This window comes from Vanessa cardui, chromosome Z (assembly GCF_905220365.1).
Source record: "Vanessa cardui chromosome Z, ilVanCard2.1, whole genome shotgun sequence".
Taxonomy (NCBI): Eukaryota; Metazoa; Arthropoda; class Insecta; order Lepidoptera; family Nymphalidae; genus Vanessa; species Vanessa cardui.
This window is the reverse complement of record NC_061154.1, coordinates 10,350,202-10,369,002: the sequence shown is the minus strand read 5'-3', so window position 1 is coordinate 10,369,002 and position 18,801 is coordinate 10,350,202. Positions and strand designations below refer to the sequence as shown.

At 29.7% G+C, this 18,801-nt stretch overlaps 2 protein-coding genes across 3 annotated transcripts; both read left to right on the top strand.

Moving 5' to 3' along the window:
* The first annotated feature begins 1,255 nt into the window (after nucleotides 1-1,255).
* On the top strand, nucleotides 1,256-11,246 carry LOC124542859. Of its 2 annotated transcripts, XM_047120745.1 has the most exons (21): nucleotides 1,256-1,450; nucleotides 2,019-2,129; nucleotides 2,216-2,291; nucleotides 2,368-2,418; nucleotides 2,496-2,550; nucleotides 2,694-2,772; nucleotides 4,678-4,779; nucleotides 4,861-4,936; nucleotides 5,012-5,062; nucleotides 5,142-5,196; nucleotides 5,331-5,409; nucleotides 6,119-6,229; nucleotides 6,307-6,391; nucleotides 6,469-6,522; nucleotides 6,605-6,662; nucleotides 6,822-6,909; nucleotides 7,191-7,304; nucleotides 7,397-7,475; nucleotides 7,554-7,604; nucleotides 7,674-7,765; nucleotides 7,915-11,246. In XM_047120745.1, the coding sequence occupies exons 2-21, from the start codon at nucleotides 2,034-2,036 to the stop codon at nucleotides 7,951-7,953; spliced, it is 1,491 nt and encodes a 496-aa protein (XP_046976701.1). In that variant the 5' UTR covers nucleotides 1,256-1,450; nucleotides 2,019-2,033; the 3' UTR covers nucleotides 7,954-11,246. The 2 variants fall into 2 exon arrangements, with proteins under 2 accessions (XP_046976701.1, XP_046976702.1); XM_047120746.1 differs by lacking the exon at nucleotides 1,256-1,450 and having other exon boundaries at nucleotides 1,940-2,129.
* Nucleotides 11,247-15,169: 3,923 nt separating this feature from the next.
* Nucleotides 15,170-17,993, top strand: LOC124543139. The gene is made up of 6 exons (XM_047121207.1): nucleotides 15,170-15,289; nucleotides 15,796-15,911; nucleotides 16,001-16,088; nucleotides 16,161-16,211; nucleotides 16,285-16,388; nucleotides 16,685-17,993. Exons 2-6 carry the CDS (start codon nucleotides 15,813-15,815, stop codon nucleotides 16,769-16,771), a joined length of 429 nt encoding a protein of 142 aa, XP_046977163.1. The 5' UTR covers nucleotides 15,170-15,289; nucleotides 15,796-15,812; the 3' UTR covers nucleotides 16,772-17,993.
* The last annotated feature ends 808 nt before the right edge of the window (nucleotides 17,994-18,801 follow it).

Sequence of the window (18,801 nt, the reverse complement as noted above, 5' to 3'; positions counted from 1 at the left end):
TGAGAGCGGACGTGTAATCCCTAGCTACTGGTGACATAACGAGCCAATAACTCATATTTGTGATAGTACGAGTACTACAGTAACCATTCAAACTGATCGTTGCAATCTTTTGATATCATTAGGTAACACCAAATTTTACGATAATAATATTTTCTAATAAGATTATGTTACTGAAAATAAAGGAATGATAAGTATTATACTGATCTATTTGCAGATTTGTTCTTTCTCAAGTCTTTAATTTTTGGTTTAATGTAATAAAAAACATTTTTACCTTACAAGTTTACCTTACAATTTCTACATGAGTTATAAATTAATTAACATTTCTTGTTTTTAAACATTATCTTGCAGTTTTATGTTACTTTGTTAAATCTTGCGAATATTATTAAACGTGAAAAGGAACATATGCGCACGCATGACATTTCAGAATCAATAAATTAATGTAGCCTGTGGCCACGACAAGAACACCGCTTCAGCTATGTGATTTATGTTATATGCTTACGGGTAATGTGACCTGATGTATCAGGTTCGTCACATTATGTGATTGTTTTTTACCAAGAACCACGGGGAAATTCGGACATGAGTGAATGTGTCACTGAAACATAATGTCATGAAATAAACACTTTAAAAATAAAGGAGAATGTCCGTTCTAGTATGGCACTGACTGTAAAATTTTAGTGCCATCATGAAATTACTTCTTTCTGGATATATTTATTTCCATATATTCAATAAATTTTTTATAAGTTATTAATCGTGAGAATTATTAAAAAGTCATAAATCTTGCTGTCAATAATTGTCATTTGTCATTGCTTGTCAAATAGTATGAGAGCTTTTTCTAATTATTTGCCCGGCTGCATACAGGGGTTTTAAAGTCACATTAAGCCAGATCTTATTATTCATAAAATTCTGTCATTTATGATTAATCCTAGATATTTTAAGAGTAATCACTATTTTCTCTTATCTTTCGAGGATGCTTTAAATTTTTTTTACTAAAAATTAATATTTATTAGATTGAAAGAAACAGGCATACAATTCCTTCTAAATAATAATAAAATATATTCATCAATACCAATTTTGACTTTCTTCAAAAAACTTTATTTTACGTCTGTTTGAATATTTCAATTTACATCTCGTTATAGAAATCAAAATAAACATTTGTATAAAGTGATAAAATTAATGCCTTATTTTCTTGCTCTTACTTCATTGATTTCGTAAGAATGATATTCTGTAAATTAAGCTAATTTTTTTAGATGACATCCTTAAAAATCGATAGTCATTTTTAATAAGTGCAACATATGCATTCGGGTTCCATATTCACGCTAGAGTGACGTCCTGTGAAATTAATATGTTGGACAATTTAAAGTGCAGTTTGAACTAAAGTCGATAAATTATTTATTGTAAAATATTAATACAGGATTAGTTACAAAGTTTATCTTTGTCTTCGAATAAAATAGTAAGTAATTGATTTCTTTATATTTTTTATAATATTAATGTTATTCGTATTCTTCTTTGTAGTTAAGTTATTTTGTTATTTTTTAATATTGTTGTGATTACTATATTCAAATAATAATTTTAAAAAAAACGGTATTATATTTAATTAATTATTAATAAAAAATATTTTATTGTATGTGATAAATTACAAATTCAAATTAATAATTATTGTGTTTTTTTTTTATTTGAGTAATTTTAACTACTCATATTAATGTTTTCATTAAACTATTAAAACATTCAAATCATATACACAATTAATTAAGTTACGGTTGATTTTATCGACGTCGAGGATAATAGGTACATACAATAAGGATGGGTTGATCTGCGCAGATGCAACACCTGGGAAAATAGCACCTCCATCGAACTGCATTAACCTTGCAATAGCTTTGCGCATATACATATTATTGATATCGGTAGAATACACTTCACCTCGCGAACTTATCATTAAGCAGATACTTTTTGATTTGGACTTTTTTCAAATAAAATATTCAGACATTAAAAAGTTAAGTAATATTTTTCAAATATTGTAGTATAAAAACGAAATCATGAGCAACAAAGACGATCATAAGGAGGATACTGGGAGTGAAGGACCACGCTCGTCACCTTGTCTTCCGGATTCAAACATGAACTGCGAACCAGCGGTATATGGAATTATTGTTTTATTGTGTATTGTTGTTTATAAGAAATATTTGTGTTAATATATATACAAATATATTCTGTTATTCAGGTCGATAATAGTGAAGGCCCTTCGCAACCCACCTCGAAAGAGAATTCAAGTCAAGAAAAGGAAAATTCTAGTGGTGGTAGGGACAACACTAAACGTATCCTGTTATAATATCAAAATTAGATAACAAATGCATATGTAATCTTTAGTTTCAGATCAGCGCTTAGATTCTTGTATTATAGAGATCTCGGATGAGGAAAGTAATGGTAAGTATCTTGTACGTAATTCGTCGTCTACGATTATAGGTGCGATTATATTAATTATATTTCTCTTATTGTTACAGCGTCTTCGGGGCCTTCTCGGGCATTAATGAATGCAGCGCCACCCGTCGAAAAGAAGTAATTATATATTAAATGACATCATCATTACCTTTCTATTAAGCTTACATAGTTTTATGTAGAATTGTAATATTAATTTGGAAACGAATTAATTTCGATTTTTTTATCTTAAGTTAATTTCATTCTAGAACATTTTTTTACAGACGGAGGATCGGTGGAGAAATGACCGTTTATAAAGTTCGTTTTAATTTCGTCGGGGAAAACCCGTTGGGTAATGATCAGGTATGACATGCTTTTTTTTTGGAAACTAATTCTAATTATTTACCCTTGCCTAAATAAAGAGTTACTAGAGTTATTTAGAATAGGCAAAAAAAAAATAGGAAAGTGCTAGTTATTTTAGGACTATAATGCTATACAATTTGTTATCTTGATGATATTATTTTTTGTAATAATTTTTTTATAAATTTTCAATTATTTTGACAATTTGAAAAACAATGTTATTTGGTTTTCTAAATATTAGTTAAAGTTTTCATAAATTTTTTTAATACATATATTTTAGAACTTTTTATTTTTTCATGATATTTTTGAGAATAAGATGAATATATACTATATGTTTATAAGTAACTGTGCCTAAATGATAAAACTGTAACTAATGCTACTTGTAGGATAAATTATGTAAAAAAATCTACTCTAAATTTTCGCCATAAGAATCTTTTCAATGGTTTTTGGATTGACACAATACGTAATTTAACATCTAAAATATAAGAAAATATCCCATCCTAGTGGAATATAATATCCTATTTTAATAAAATTCGTAGCGACAAGATGTTATATATTCTATAAATACATTTGTGTTTTTTCTTTACGATTACTAGCTTTTTCTAGTCTTCAGCCAACAGATAAGTGCCCAACAAAACTCCTTGAACTAATTTTGTATCATTATAGCCCTAATTAATTTTGGATTTAATTATATTATTTGAAAGCAAAGCAAAGCATCAGCTTTGCTTCAAAATTGGCGCCCAATCAGGGACATCAGATTAGATTAAGCATACAAATTTCATGAATACTATTTATTTATATTTTTTTATCAAAATCGCTTAATCACTAGCGAAGATATGAGAATCGGTTTCGGTAGCTGCTATGAGGCAGCAGTTATAATTGAGGCTGAGAAAATATGTAAGTTATCTCCAAATCCAGGATCATAAACAACTGCAATAGCAGATCCTAGGCTCCGGCACTGGGGTTGATGCTTGCCGTGAGAAAGAAGACTTTGCACTTTTCTAGTGCTATCTCCACGGGAGTGCCGTCCGTAGTCTGGTGATAGTTTGTTTACCCACACTTTGAGAGAGCTCTAAGAGCAGACGAGCGGCGTCGGGCAGCTAATGTGAAACCTAAACCAAGTCCATCCACATAGAATTACTCGGTACCTGTTAGTATCACCGAAGCAATCCCATGCACGCGAAACTGAGGCGAAGATTTTTTTTGCGCGACAGAGTAATTCACCCTGTCCCTTTGAGGTTGTTTGGTACTTGTTTTACTGGTAGAAAGAGGCTGACGATTTCGTCCGAAACAAATTCCAATTTATCGTTTGGTAAAACCTTAAGCATATGTTATACCTAAATGAGTAATGAATTCATATTCTTTTCCTTATGGAATGTCCAAATCTACAAATTTCATGGGCATTATGTAATTATATTTTGTAGTAAATATAACTGGTTATGTTTATAAATTCAATTCAACATGAAAAATTATTGTCAAATAACTTACAAAAAAAATACTAAATATAAGTGGTAACTTAAAAATACACATATGTAAGAATGCGATCATATATAGCACTGACCAGCCGTTATACTCAAATGCCCTTAGATCGTCATTGATAAAAAGACGTAAATGTAGCGACGTATGAATATAAAACGAAGATAGCTTACGTTTGACGCATTTGTATAATTTTTAACCTTTAAGGATCACTTCTTTTTGTACTTTATGATGAAGAGCGTGATGGAAAGATACCAAATCAAGTCCATGGATGCTTATTCTATATGTACTCCGGATCAATATATCGGTTGTCTTTTATGGAGCTGATGATCGTTTACAATGCGAAAGCGTGGATCAACATATCTATATATAAAGCTACTATAGTTATAGACATTGATCCAATATAATTCACCTCATTTTCCTAATTTTTAGAATAGGAACAGAATCGTTAGCAACGACGACCCTGCAAGAGCTGGACAATCTACATCAAGTTCAAGCCGTCAACTTTCGAATGCAATGGTCCGCGAACCATTGGTAATCCATATGCATTTATTAATTTATGTGTTTGTTGCTTAATAATAATAATTGTAAAATAAGTAACATCTTTGTTTTTAGGTCGATAATAGTGAGGGCCCCTCGCAATCCACTACGAAAGACAAATCAAGCCCGGATAAGGACAATGCTGGACAAGGTAAGAATACTGAAAATACCTCGAACTGATATAACAAAGACAGGAAACAAATGAAGTTGTCATCTTTAATTTCAGATCAGCGCTCAGATTCCTGTATTATAGAGATCTCGGATGAGGAGAGTAATGGTTAGTATTTTGTACGTTATTCATCGTCTAAGATTACAGGTGCGATTATATTCATTATATTTCTTTTATTTTTTTTCAGCGTCTTCAGGACCTTCTCGGGCATCAGGGAATGCAGCGCCACCCGCCGAAAAGAAGTAATGAAATATTTAATAATACCTTTCCCATACTAAGCTCACACATGATATGTAGACTTCTAATGTTAATTTGGAACGAAATACTTTTTAACTAAAAGTTAAAAAAAATGTTCTAGATGATTTTTTTTTTACAGAAGGAAGATCGGTGGAGAAATGACTGTATATAAAGTTAAATTTAATTTCGTTGGTGAAAACTCGATGGTTAATGAACAGGTAGGTTTTTATATCAGAAACTAATTTAAATTCTAAGTCTTTGTCTATTTAAGGAGTTATTATAAGAATATTAGAGTGCAGGTTATAAAATTTTCGGAATTTATAATCTTCTAGGACTACGTTTCTTGTAATTTGTTCAATTTAAGTTTTTATTATATCGAAAAGGTTATATATGTGGAGAAATGTGATAACTGATGGTATATGATCACTACAAAGTGCTGAATATTGACGTTGTAATAAGTATTAACCCTTTATGACATCGTCGATGCATACTTAAGTAACTGACATATGCATATTATCTTATTTATGGGACGACAGGTGCACGTAGAAGATCGAGTAAGGTGTGATTTTGAAGAGCAAGCTCCAGCTCCAGCCGTAGATGTGCAGAATAATACAATCACGTGCATTCACATTGCTGTCTTGGGTTGGAATCTACAGTATCGAATAGCGTCGAATAGCGCGATAGGGAGCTATTTCTATTGGTTGAGGAAATCGGCATTAATCGTTTGCATTGAATTTTCAGAGGCTACATCTAAGTTGTGTCTTACTATAACAGCACCTGAAAGTTTTTGATTCGGGAATATTCACATTTTGGGACGTAGTTAAATTAAAATCTTTGAACTTGAGAAAAAAAAAAAGATTTTAGTTAGATTGGGTAAGATTTTAAAAATAATGTATATTAATGTAATATTTTTCCGAAACTCTTTAGCCTAGAACTAGAACAAATAATAGCGAAGAGAACAGAGAGGAAGCCGGGAGAGCTGGACAAAGTACAACACCTGCTCGTCTTCCAGATCCAAACGCCATCTGCGAGTCTTTGGTATATGCATATTATTGTTATATATTTTGTTTGTTGACACAAAATAATGGTATGATTTAAACGTTTTATTTTTGCAGATCCCTAAATTGATGGATCAAAGTGACAAAACCCAATGCCGGGTGATACGTAAGCCACTCCAAAATACAGTCAATCCTGGGCAAAGTAAGGGCTATAATACAAATACCTACAATGTTATTAACAAAATCAGGTCACAATTGATGTTATAACTTCGATTTCAGATCAACAGCGCTCGGATTCTGCTATTATAGAGATCTCGGACGAGGAGAGTAACGGTGTGTATCTTGTGCGCTATGCGTAATACATGCACATGCATATGTAAATATATGTAATTAATTTACGTCATTACTTTTTCAGCGTCCTCAGGACCTTCGTCGCGGGCACCGATTAATGCACCACGCCCGGTGGAAAGGAAGTATGGAGTCAGTTTTACGTTACTAATTTTACAAAGTATTATGTAAACTTGTAATTTAAATTTGGAAACGAATTACTTGAGAAACTAACTTGTTTTTTTTTTTTGTAAACAAATTATTATGAATTAATTTTATTCTAGAACAATGTTTGTTTTTTACAGAAGGAAAACGGGTGGAGAAATGACTATGTACTCATACAAGCTAAAGCTTAATCTCGTTCGTGAGAACGCGTTGCTTTTCACCGATCAGGTATGATACATGAAACTTTTGAGATTACTATTAATTTTACTCACTTTTGCGTCTCGTAAAGTTTTCGTTCAATAAGTATAAAGTTTAACCCTTCCATAATATTGACTTATGGTCAATAAGTCTCAGTAGCAAAACCTCCAAGGACGCATAGTGACTATTTTTAACGCCTCATTTTAAAATGGATCTGGTTTTAACTCATTTCTTCATTTACTCTGTTCACACGTTATTATAGAAGAAAAACAAATGAACATACATTAATATTATATTTTTCAATTTGGTAGAACACATACAGAATAAGGAACACCAACGAAGAACAAGAAGAAGAAACAGAAGAAGCTGGGCAAGGTCCATCACCCCATCATCTTCCGGATCAAAATGTGATCTCAGAATCCGTGGTAACTATGTTTTTTGATTTTTGTTTATTTTTTTGATGAGAAATTTAACATTACTAAATAAAATATCATCAAATTTCGTTTTCATTTTGTAGATCACTAAATTGATCGATTCATGCGAAGGGCTTACTCAGTCCAAAATTAAGTCAAAACCACAGCCAGAAAATTCACAGGGTAAGTATAATAAAACGACTGCCTACAATTCTAACAACTAAATCAGATAACAACTAAAATGGTGTACTTTGATTTTAGGTCCACAACCAGACGCGAATATTATAGAAATCTCAGATGATGAGAGTAACAGTAAGTATCCTTGACATTATCCTTTGTGTTTTCGATAACTTTTGTAATATTATCTTATCAATTTTCCAGCGTCCTCAGGACCTTCTGCAGTGACACAACCAAATGCTTCACAAGCTATCGAAAATGGTAACTCCTTGTATGAAAAGACATTCAAACAAGAGGTACTTCCATCTTTCATGACATTTAATGTACATCATTCGCCTTAAACGATTTTCTTCTGATTCATCTATTATGTGTCATGAGTTAATGGTGATGTTCATTATGATAGCGTTACATTGATTGTGAGTTAATTATTAACAATTTTTTGCAGAAGGAAGATTGTGGGCGAGATGAGGGCGATCAAGCTTAAACTCGTTTTTAAAGACGAGACGCTCGTCCCTTGATTAAGTATGATTTATGAATATTTTAAATTGAAAATCAATTTCAATTTGATGTCTGTAGACATTACCATGATATTAAACTGATTGTTAGCTATAAGTTATAAAATATTCTGAGTGTATTAGAACTTATATGTCTATATTTCTATAGAATCGGTTGTATTTACGACATTTTATTTTTTATTTTAAATTTTATAAAATTTTTTAGAATGTTTATTAACATTCACATTGAAATCGCTCAAATAGGGATTGTTATTCTTTGTTAATACGGGTTTAAGTTGTTAAAACTACTTAATATAGTGATTATTATATACGATTTAGTATTTTTGAAGTAGCATATATTAAATAGCTACATCTTATAAAGCTTTGAAGCTAATTGTAGGTTTATATTTGTCTAATAAAAAAAAGTAGAATTGTTGCCAAGTAAAAGATGTTCTCAAACGCTCTCAAGTGGAATTTTAATGTAGGACTCACTATTTTGAAGATAAGATATTATTCTTGTATTAGTGGATATGTGACTAGTTAAAGGAAACATTATAATTAATATATACACTATTCCGTCATTGTATTTATAAATTTCATTGCGAAAATCGCATGTCTAGTTCGTTGAAGGATCAAGTTACTACTATTTCTTATCGTACGAGTATTTAGCTTCCCCTTTCGATTTGTGAATATTATAATACTATTAGTTTAACGTAGTACAAGCTTTACTATTAACCAAAATAAAAAACGGAATAATACAAGGTATTTTGATGTACGGCCATTATGACCATACAAATTGTTCATATCGTATGACGCCACAATTAAAATCGAGAATTGCCAGAGTAAATATTATGCTTATTTCAGGATTAGGTACAATTACTAATCTTGTAACTTTTGATCTACAAATATGCCTATACAAGAATTTAATAAAAATAAAAATTATTAAGAAACTATGTGGCACATAGTAGCCTGTACATAAAAAATTTACTAGCGATAAGTTAAAATCAAAGGGTATTTATGGACTTATTTATATTCGAGTTGTATTTCAAAAAGACTATTATTATTACAGGCGAAAGAGTTTTCTCGATCCCTTTAGATTAGTTACTTACTATCGCGGTTTCACTCTCTAATCATGTTGACGCTTCAAGCGTCATGTAACAAAGTTAGAGAGTGTACACTTTTTTACTACAAACCAAAAAGTATATTCACCTATTTGAACCTTAAGGTAACTTACTTTATAACTTAAACGGTCCATGATTATTATTTTACTTCATAACTTATTACACTTTAACATGTAGTTAATCGATTTTAATAATAATTGGTGTATTGATCTGTTTTTATTATGATTGTTGGTGTATTGATGTTAACTAACTAGTGATAAGTTAATCTCGAAGGTAATTTATGAAATAGTGTACAAACGTATTGTGTTTCTCAAATGAGAGTTTTCTCTATCACAATTTGGATTAGTGACTATCGCGGTATGACCGCGATTTCTGAATTTGTCGGTGCTTCACGCGTCATGTAATGAAGCATGAGAGTAGCATGAAGAGCATCTTCAAGTATTTTATTACTGTAATGAGTCATTCTTATAAAATATTCTTATATAACTTGACCTCTATATGTATTTCAATCGGTAGGTAATAAAATTATGTATCGCAGGGAAAATCATTTCGTGTCGGTTTGTTTATCTTGTTCCGTAGGCAGATCGCACAGTATTCCGACTAATATTTAATAAATGTTTGTGCCGAGAAATGACTGTGTTTAGAAATTATTCGAGCGAGAAATGGAAAGACTTCTTTTTATAGTATTGTATATCTTTATTTTTAAGAAAAAGTGCTCTATAGGATTTTTATTGTGATTTGTGATATAAATTATGTATACAGGGTTAATTGATCATATTACTGACATCATAAGCGACAATCTTGGTTCTATGACTTAAAGATTTGTTTTATTTTCATAAAAAAATAAAAAATGTTTGCTCCAAATATTAACAACTCCTAGCAATTTACAATATATTAAATACTATAAAACATTTTAGTATAGCAAGTGTGTTGTTGAGTTAAAGATTGAGGTAATTATTTTTCTATTAAACTAATTATTCAAAAAATAATCTTATGGGCTTGGAAATGTATAGATAGATACTCCGATTTATTATGAATCTCAACGCACTAGTTACTACTAAATATAGACATAGAAAGAGGTTCAGAGAGAACAAGAAAATTTGAAAAATTATTTTTGGCGAATCTATTATGATATGAAAAGTCATAGCGCTGATTTTTTTGATGTTGTTAGTAATATTGTTTTGCGAGGTAATCAGTATTTTTAAATAATTATTATATTGTTTTTGTTAGAACGAAAACTTTGATCAATTACTTTTTATAATGTTATTTTGCTAAATTTTTGTTGTAAAACTAGCTTGAAATTATAAAATTTAATAATACGAATGGAATGGCAACAGGGAAAGTCAATTTAATTTCAATAAATGTTTTTATTGTAAAATTGTTTTAATAATTGCAAGCTTATAATGTTTTATTAAATACAAATCTGTGACAATACGTAGGTATTTGTAAACATCCGTAGAATAAGAGCTGGCCCGCACTGCGAAAGATATCATGACTTGCAATGCTATGTAACACACGCACTGGCGATTTGATATTAGTACGAAAAAAGGGTTCCTTAATTCAGACTAAACATAGATGCTGTCATGTTTTTATGATCACTATTTTATATAATATGATTGTTATGAATTTACATAGAATCCATTTTTCGTAGTGAATTTAAAATGCAAGTTATTATTTTTGTGCATTATCATTTCAGATAAAGTAAAGTTTTTTTTTAATTGCAAGCAAATCACAAATACACTTCATTTACTTTAAGTTTGGCTACTTCATTATTAATAAACTAACTTATATTTTTTAAATCTCTCTATTTTATTAATTTCCAGTGCGGGCAATTTTCACTTACACAACAGTAGTAAATAAATATTACAAATATATTTTAAGCATGGTAACACTTTTATGTAGTTATTATTTTGGACGATTTTATATTCTTGATTATTATTAACATTCTTGATTTTAGTGAAAGTATTTAATTACGTTAGTATTTATATAATTACTTTTTTATTTGAAAACGTGTGTATAGTATGTATGCTGTTGCTGATGTAAATTGTGCTTAAATGTGTAATATTGTCGCGAACTCAAACTTACTACTATCCTCAAATTCGATGTCATTTATGTAACTTATGGCAAAGATGAGGTACTGCTGCATAATAAACTGCAGCGATGTAAGTGTCATAATTTCTTTAGTGTTTTAACAACTAAAATGATAGTTACTAAGGAAAAAAATTAGAAATAATTTATCTCTTGAAATGAATAAAAACTACAATGAAATAATCTGCTTTTATTTTAATGATTCAGGGCTACAGTCCAAATTTATTGTCGTCACGTTATTTATGACATTCATTATTTTTCAAGAACTATTCGATTTGGAGTGTGTGCTAGTGCAAAGTATAAAGCTTCCCCTTTGATGAATCCTAATATATATGAAGCAAATTATAGATATCTCTGAAAGGGAACTTATGGACTGGGTATTAAACTTTCGTCTTAATCAATTTTTTTCATCATCGTGCTATCATTTTAAATTCTCCAAAGAGTCTTTGAAAAATCTAATTAAATATTGTCATTGGCTCTCAATTCAATATAGACGAGATCCCGGATAGAATATTTATTAATTAGAAGTTTGTAATTTGTTCAAAAGGCTACTTTTAAAATTAATAAACTGTTATTTACAACATTAATAACTGTAAAATTAATAACTTTAATAAACTGCAGCTGCAATAAGGTGCAACTAATGTGCAGTTTGTAAAAAAATAATTTAATTAAGTGTACTGTTGTGTTTAAATAAAAATCGTAAGTAACGCTTTATTACTAGTTCTTCTAAATCGCATGTATTTAATTATAACATATTTTATACATAAATATTTTTAAAATGAACTGCGAAACCATTACCGAGCGTGAGGGGCCTACATTTAAGTTATTTGCTTGGCGCATTCACGGATTATTATGTTCACATTTATATAAATAAGATTCTTAATTTTTAGCAAAACAAAGCAATGAGCGACAATGATGAGCAAAAGCCGATTTTGAGGATGTTCGTCACTCCCACTTCCCTCGATCTTAGTCTAATTAGCAAAAGGTATATGCTGTCTACTCTTCCATTGTCAATATTCACTTGTAAGCAGTATTAAAATATGGGTTCGTTCTTGCAGATCGAATCACACGCTAATAAGGACAAATGGGGAACGGGTAAGTAAAGTAATAACAAAAACACATGGACAAATTAATAAAAACATCAATTCAAGCAGAAATTTATTTCAAGTTAATTTGAAGATTAATGTTTTAGTAGGTATGTTAATTTGTTAGTACAATTTTTGGTAAATTAATTCTGAAGCAGTGTTTTTTTTTACAGAAAAATATCGGTGGAAAAACGAAGTTCAGAATCACATTTGGACACTGAAAGCGATATAGGTACACCTATTTATTGTAAGCCTTCAGGTTGAACTTGAAGATTCGATCGCTGTCATGTCAGGAATGATTTATGAAAATTATAATATAAGTTTTAATTTACTTAAATTAATGTTTATTTTATTCATCTTTATGTCTAAATACGAATTTAAAATTGTTTTTATAACAAGTGATAGTACTCTAGTAGTAGTATTAAAGTACTAGGTATCAATATATTTTGATGTTAGTAGAAATTCTATTTTTTATAGAATTAGTTGTATTTATTGTTGCAGTTAATATTTAGAAAATGTTCTTAATGTTGTTATTTCTTTAATTCGCTGAAATTGATTACTCTTAATAAAAGTCTATTTTTATTCGACCTATATATTTTTTTATTATATTTACTATATATATTGTATTTTTTTAATGAGTAACATTTATAAATCCACTACAATAAGTACAAGATACTTTGTATGGACCTACATACATGTTGTATGTTTCGTAGGATGCCATTTTATAGATAAATTCCAGTAAATATAGATTACTTAAAATTCATATAAATGTGATATAATGGTATTGAGCTTCGCAGTCTTTTTAGCGAAAATGAACAATGTACTATGTATTTAAAATTTGGAGTACATACATTTAAAAATCACCTTAAAATGATCTTTTTTCTAAATAACATGATTAAAGCAAAATGAAAAAATATATTGCAAGAAACTGCGCAGAATCATGTAAATAAATAAGTCAATAAACTAGTGATATGTGCATAGTGTATGTAACTAGTGATATAATAGCTTGTTTATGTATTATTAGTACGCCGTGGTATGTCTAGTTGAAGCTTTACACTCGCTAAACTGGCCGACGCTTCACGCGTCATGTAAATAAGAATATGTAAGTTTTCCAGCGACACAACAAATTTATGTTTATTTATTTCAGCCGCACATCTATCTGTTTTAAATGTTATATATGTATTTGAGGGAATGGGAGGGAGTGGTAATGTAACTTTGAGTATAAATAAATGATGAATCTCTTATTGATTAAAAATCTTGAAACTTATAATTTTAAAATTTTAAAAAGTTGATACCTTACGTATATGTTACCGTTTACATTGAACTTTCATCCGGCAGGAAATAAACACAGAGTTTATACTATTTGAATATGACGAGATGAATACTCCCTCTGACGTATTACAATTTAGTTTGGCGCCAGTGATTTACTCCTAAATAATCAAAAAAAAAATGTTTCTTTTTTTTATAACTATTTTAATGGATTTGTATTAAATCCGCTAGTGTAACATCAAAAGTACTTTTTAAATCATGAGATATTATTTAATGTAATCATATTATAAACGTGGTGCCAACACGAATTGGACAGTCTTTTCCGCTTATAATTATTTTGCTACGATTTCAGTCTGATTAAAATTAATCTGATTATGAGAAAATTAATTTAATTTTTTCGTCGTCAAAAACATCACAATAGGGTATTTAATTGTTTTTTAAAGTCTCTTTTATATTAATAAGTAGACGTTAAGCAACCCAGTTAAAGTTGATTTTTTTTTTTTTGGACCATATTTGCCAAAAAATAAAATATTTAAAAAATCATATTTAAATAACGCGCGAAAACGGTACTTGGACAATATGGCACTGAAATGGGATTGGTGACGTCACTTGCCTATATTAAATAAATAAATATAAATAATTAAATATACCGCAGATTAACTGCGGTATATTTAGTAGGCAAGCAAGGTTAACAAGCAAGTGACTTCATTATAAGCCCGACCAATTAGAAGCGTTTTCTATCACGTGACAAACGTTTAAAATAATGCTTTTTTATTTATGGATTTTTGAATAAATTAAGTATTATTTTCATTTTTCGAAAAATATTTATATAAAATATTTACAACTTAATTATATTACGCTCAATGTTTATACAAAATTACAAAGTGAATTATACACAAATATTAAGAAACATTCAATATTAATAGGGCGAGGAACTTTAGGTCGTCGTATATGGGATGAAAGAGTTTGGGGCAAGTAAACATTATAATAAATAAGAAACCTTCGAGTAAACTTTAGTGTATAAGCTGTATCAATATTTCCAGTTGTCATTCAATGTCATTAGTCACAAAACGTCAAGTAAAATGGGGATGCCGTTTGCAGGATTTTTCTTCCCTCCTATGATTTTAAGACACGTTTTTATTACGTAAATTGGATCTTTATTATTCAATTTTTTGTAAGATCGATTAACTATTTTATAAAAAATGTACAGATATTTAATTCTTCCAAAATTACTTAAAATTAAATAAAATATTAAATCTCTACGTCAAGTGTATGGGTTCTTTATTTACAAATTGAAAGTTAAAATCAAGTTCAGTGAAAATATTTTACAATTCTATCAAAATCAATTTACTACTTTTTATATTTACATTTTAAAATTAAGAATAAAAAGAAGGTTCGTAGATAGCGTGTTTTCAAATATAAACTGTTTTTTTTTCTTTATTTTATTACAATGTATTTGCGTTCAATTATAATATTAACAAAAAATAATTATGAAATTGGAAATAACGTTAAAATAAACATTTTATTAAAAGTAACTTTTTTTATTTATTTATCGATAATTATTAACTTTGATAATTTTTTTAGACGGCATCCCCAATCAAAAGTCATTATTGTTATGTTTGCATTCTGGATTCTGGATTCAAACAAGAGTGACATATCTTGTAAAGTAAATATTTTGAACATATAAGTTATAGTTTACACCAACTGTGAAGAAATAATCTAAATGTGTTGAACAGTGATCATCTACTAAGCCAAAATCAAAAGTGAGCAATTCACATACTATACCTGTTTAATTTTATTTATAATATTTTTCTTTGTTTTTAATAAGATTTATTATTTATTAATAGTTGCTCACTCTATTTATATATGCTCACTTTATTTATCAAATAAATAATTTAAATACCACATGACTACTCTTAAATTAAATTTTAATAAACACATTTTTATTCATTTTGTTATTTATAATAATATTTCTATTCGATAAATTGAACCGGAATTGTATTTATCAGATTATGACTTCCTATTATTGATTTCGAGGATAATTTAAGAGTAGAAAAGGATGTTGGGATCTGCGCAGATGCAAAACCTGGCGAGGTGGGGAACTGCATTTACCTGCATTTGCTTTGCGCATATACATTTTATTGACATTCATTAAAAATATTTCATATCGATGAGTTATAGTCAAGAAATATTTTAATTTTTAAATTTGGAACCAAAAATATATACAAAATATAATCAAATTTGTGTAATACGATTTCGAAATTTATAGAATAAAAACAAAAAAAAATGAGCAACAACGACGAGCAAAAGGAGGAAGCTGGGGGAACTGAACCATTTTCATCACCCCAACCTCTCCCGGATCCAAACATTATCTGCAAAGCATTGGTATAAATATGCGATTATTCATTTCTCGTTAGTTGATAAGAAACAATAGTAACTTAATTTAAGAAATATTCAAATCTTGTTTATTACAGATAGCTAAATTGATTGATAAAAATGACGGACCATCGCAACCCCGGTTGAAAAGAAAATCGATTCCAAAGAAGAACAATTCCGGAAATGGTAAGGAAAAATCTAACGCCTACTGTTCCAAATAATGTCAGGTAGCAACTGAAGTTGTATCTTTGATTACAGGTCATCGCCCAGCTTCTACTATTATAGAAATTTCGGATGACGAGAGCAACAGTAAGTGACCTGTACATTATAATTTGTGTGAAATGCAATTAGTTTATAATATTAATCTCTATTTATTGTTTAGCGTCCTCGGGACCTTCGTCTCCAGCACCACCATACGCACCTCGACCTTTTGCAAAGAGCAACTTCTTATATGAAAAGAAATCCAAGAAGAAATACAAACAAGAGGTAATTTGATCTTTAAATGCGTTAGCTTTACATTATTCAATTCAGTTTAACGAAGATTTGGATTAAAATTGACTGTCATGTATCATCTATATTAATATTAAAAATGTAAAAGTAACTCTATTTAGTACATAGGAGTCAGTCGCTCTTTCACGACCAAACCGCTGAGCCGATTTTAATGCCTACATGACAACCAACACTCTAAAACGCGAAGCAAGCCGCGGGAGAATACTAGTAATGGATATAAATTAAACTAATTGTTGTAAATCACTTGCATAAACAATATTTACTTTTCACAGAAGGAAGATTGGTGGAGGGATGACGACGTTCAACGTGAGAAACGCTTGCCGGATACTGAAACTGACCAGACTTATAGTAAGCCTTAAGCTCGTTCTCGAGAACAAGATACCTTATTTGATTTATTAATATTTATTATATAAAACCAATTTTAATTATACGTCTCTATGTCTGCCTACAGAGCTATTGTTAGGATATTTAACTGATTGTTAGTTGTAAGTTATGATATATTCTGAATGTGCTAAAACTTCTTCGACATATTTATAGTTGTTTGTTGTAATGTTTATAGAATCGGTTGTACTAACGGTATTGTTTTTTGGTGGAGTTCCAGTAATATTTAAAATATGTGTTCGGCCGTAATAGGTTTCTTCGTATGAATGTTATTATGATCTTAAGATGTTATTAGGATAATATAGATGTTCCAATCACAAAGGCCCAATTTCATTAGAAAATTACCAAAGTAAATATTATGCTGTTTTGGGATTAATACATTTTAGTTTAATATGACGTAGAAGATAATTACCATGTCAGTATTAGTAGCTGTAATATAAAATGACTCTTCTTGTCCATTTATTTTAATTTATAAAGAATATGATTACATAAGATACTAATACTTAAAGGAAAAAAAAAACAAAAACAAAAATTGAAGGTAACTTTGTGGAACAGAGTATTGTGTAAATAAATACGTTAACTAACTAGCGATAAGTTAAAAATCAAAGGTTATTTATGGACTTGTTTATATTCGAGTTGTATTTCTAAAAGACTATTATTGTTACAGGCGAAAGAGTTTTCTCGATCCCTTTAGATTAGTTACTTACTCTCGCGGTTACGCTCTCTAAAGGCGCCGACGCTTCACGCGTCATGTAATGGAGTCAGAGGGTGTCACTTCTCCTACCGTATACCAAAGTCATATTCACGTATTTCAACCCTTTAAGTCAAATTTTTATAATATATATTATTATTATTATTTAAATAGATAACTAATTATACTTTACTTCGTAGGTTTAGTATTAGATTGATTAATTGTTTGTATGGATGTATTAAGGTATAAGTGTTCAGATTCGTCTAGTAGTTTATAGTCAGCAATTTAAGACATTTCAACTCATATTTATTCGATGTCTGCGCTAATATATGATTTACATTATTATTATATATATTTACAATAATTTAAGTATAACGATTTAATGATGGGGACAGAATAAATGGGAAAGACTTCTATGTATTATTAAAAAGTTTTATATCTTTATTGCTAGCGATAAATATTAGAATATATAATTATTTTTTACATAGAATTTTTGACAATCGAATTGTTTTAACTAAAGCGTACTATACTCGTTTGATTTGTTACTAAATAGTATTATTTTGCTAAAATATTGTTTTAAATAAGTATTTTACATCTTGTATTATTATTCTACAACTTGTACTTAACTATATTAATGGAATGGAGACAGGGAATAGAACTTTAAAGATTTAATAAATGTGTTACATTTAAAAGTGTTATTATTGGAACCTTTAAATAAATGGTCTTCATTTAAATAATAATTACTTACATTAACTTATCTTGGCAATTTAGAATGTTAGCAAAAAAGCTAGTAACATTTTCCCGTTGAATTGCATTTCCGATCCCCTGGGTAAAAATTAACCAGCCCTCCTGACACAGGTGGAGGCAATAAGGTGAGGTGTTACACTTTTAATGAATCTTATTGCACTTTCCAAGGTCTAAGTGTTTCAACAGCAAAGGGGACAAAATAAATGAATAGCATAAATAAAATAGAAGTAACTTCTGCCATGCAAGTTAACCTCGATTTGGAGGATATTCATACATGACCAAATCATCTTACATCTGAGTTATGCAAGTTACGTCGCGATGTTTTTTTATCATCGATCAGAGTGAGTGAATGGTATCATGGCATGATATAGGCGTTGTTTGACGTGTTTATTTTTTTTATGGAATAGATTGGCCGACGAGCATATGGGCCACCTGGCCACCTGATGGTAAGTGGTCACCATCACCCATAGACAATGAAGCTGTACGAAATATTAACTATTCCTTACATCGTCAATGCGCCACCAGTCTAGGGAACTAAGATGCTATATGTTCCTTGTGCCTGTTGTTACA

Excerpts from the sequence above, each read along its gene's own strand:
- LOC124542859 (XM_047120745.1), top strand. The coding sequence starts at position 2,034 with ATGAGCAACAAAGACGATCATAAGGAGGATACTGGGAGTGAAGGACCA. Across the intron at positions 2,551-2,693 it reads GCGCCACCCGTCGAAAAGAA|ACGGAGGATCGGTGGAGAAA; the intron begins GTAATTATATAT and ends ATTTTTTTACAG. Across the intron at positions 6,392-6,468 it reads TACAGTCAATCCTGGGCAAA|ATCAACAGCGCTCGGATTCT; the intron begins GTAAGGGCTATA and ends CTTCGATTTCAG.
- LOC124543139 (XM_047121207.1), top strand. The coding sequence starts at position 15,813 with ATGAGCAACAACGACGAGCAAAAGGAGGAAGCTGGGGGAACTGAACCA. Across the intron at positions 15,912-16,000 it reads ACATTATCTGCAAAGCATTG|ATAGCTAAATTGATTGATAA; the intron begins GTATAAATATGC and ends TGTTTATTACAG. Across the intron at positions 16,089-16,160 it reads GAAGAACAATTCCGGAAATG|GTCATCGCCCAGCTTCTACT; the intron begins GTAAGGAAAAAT and ends CTTTGATTACAG.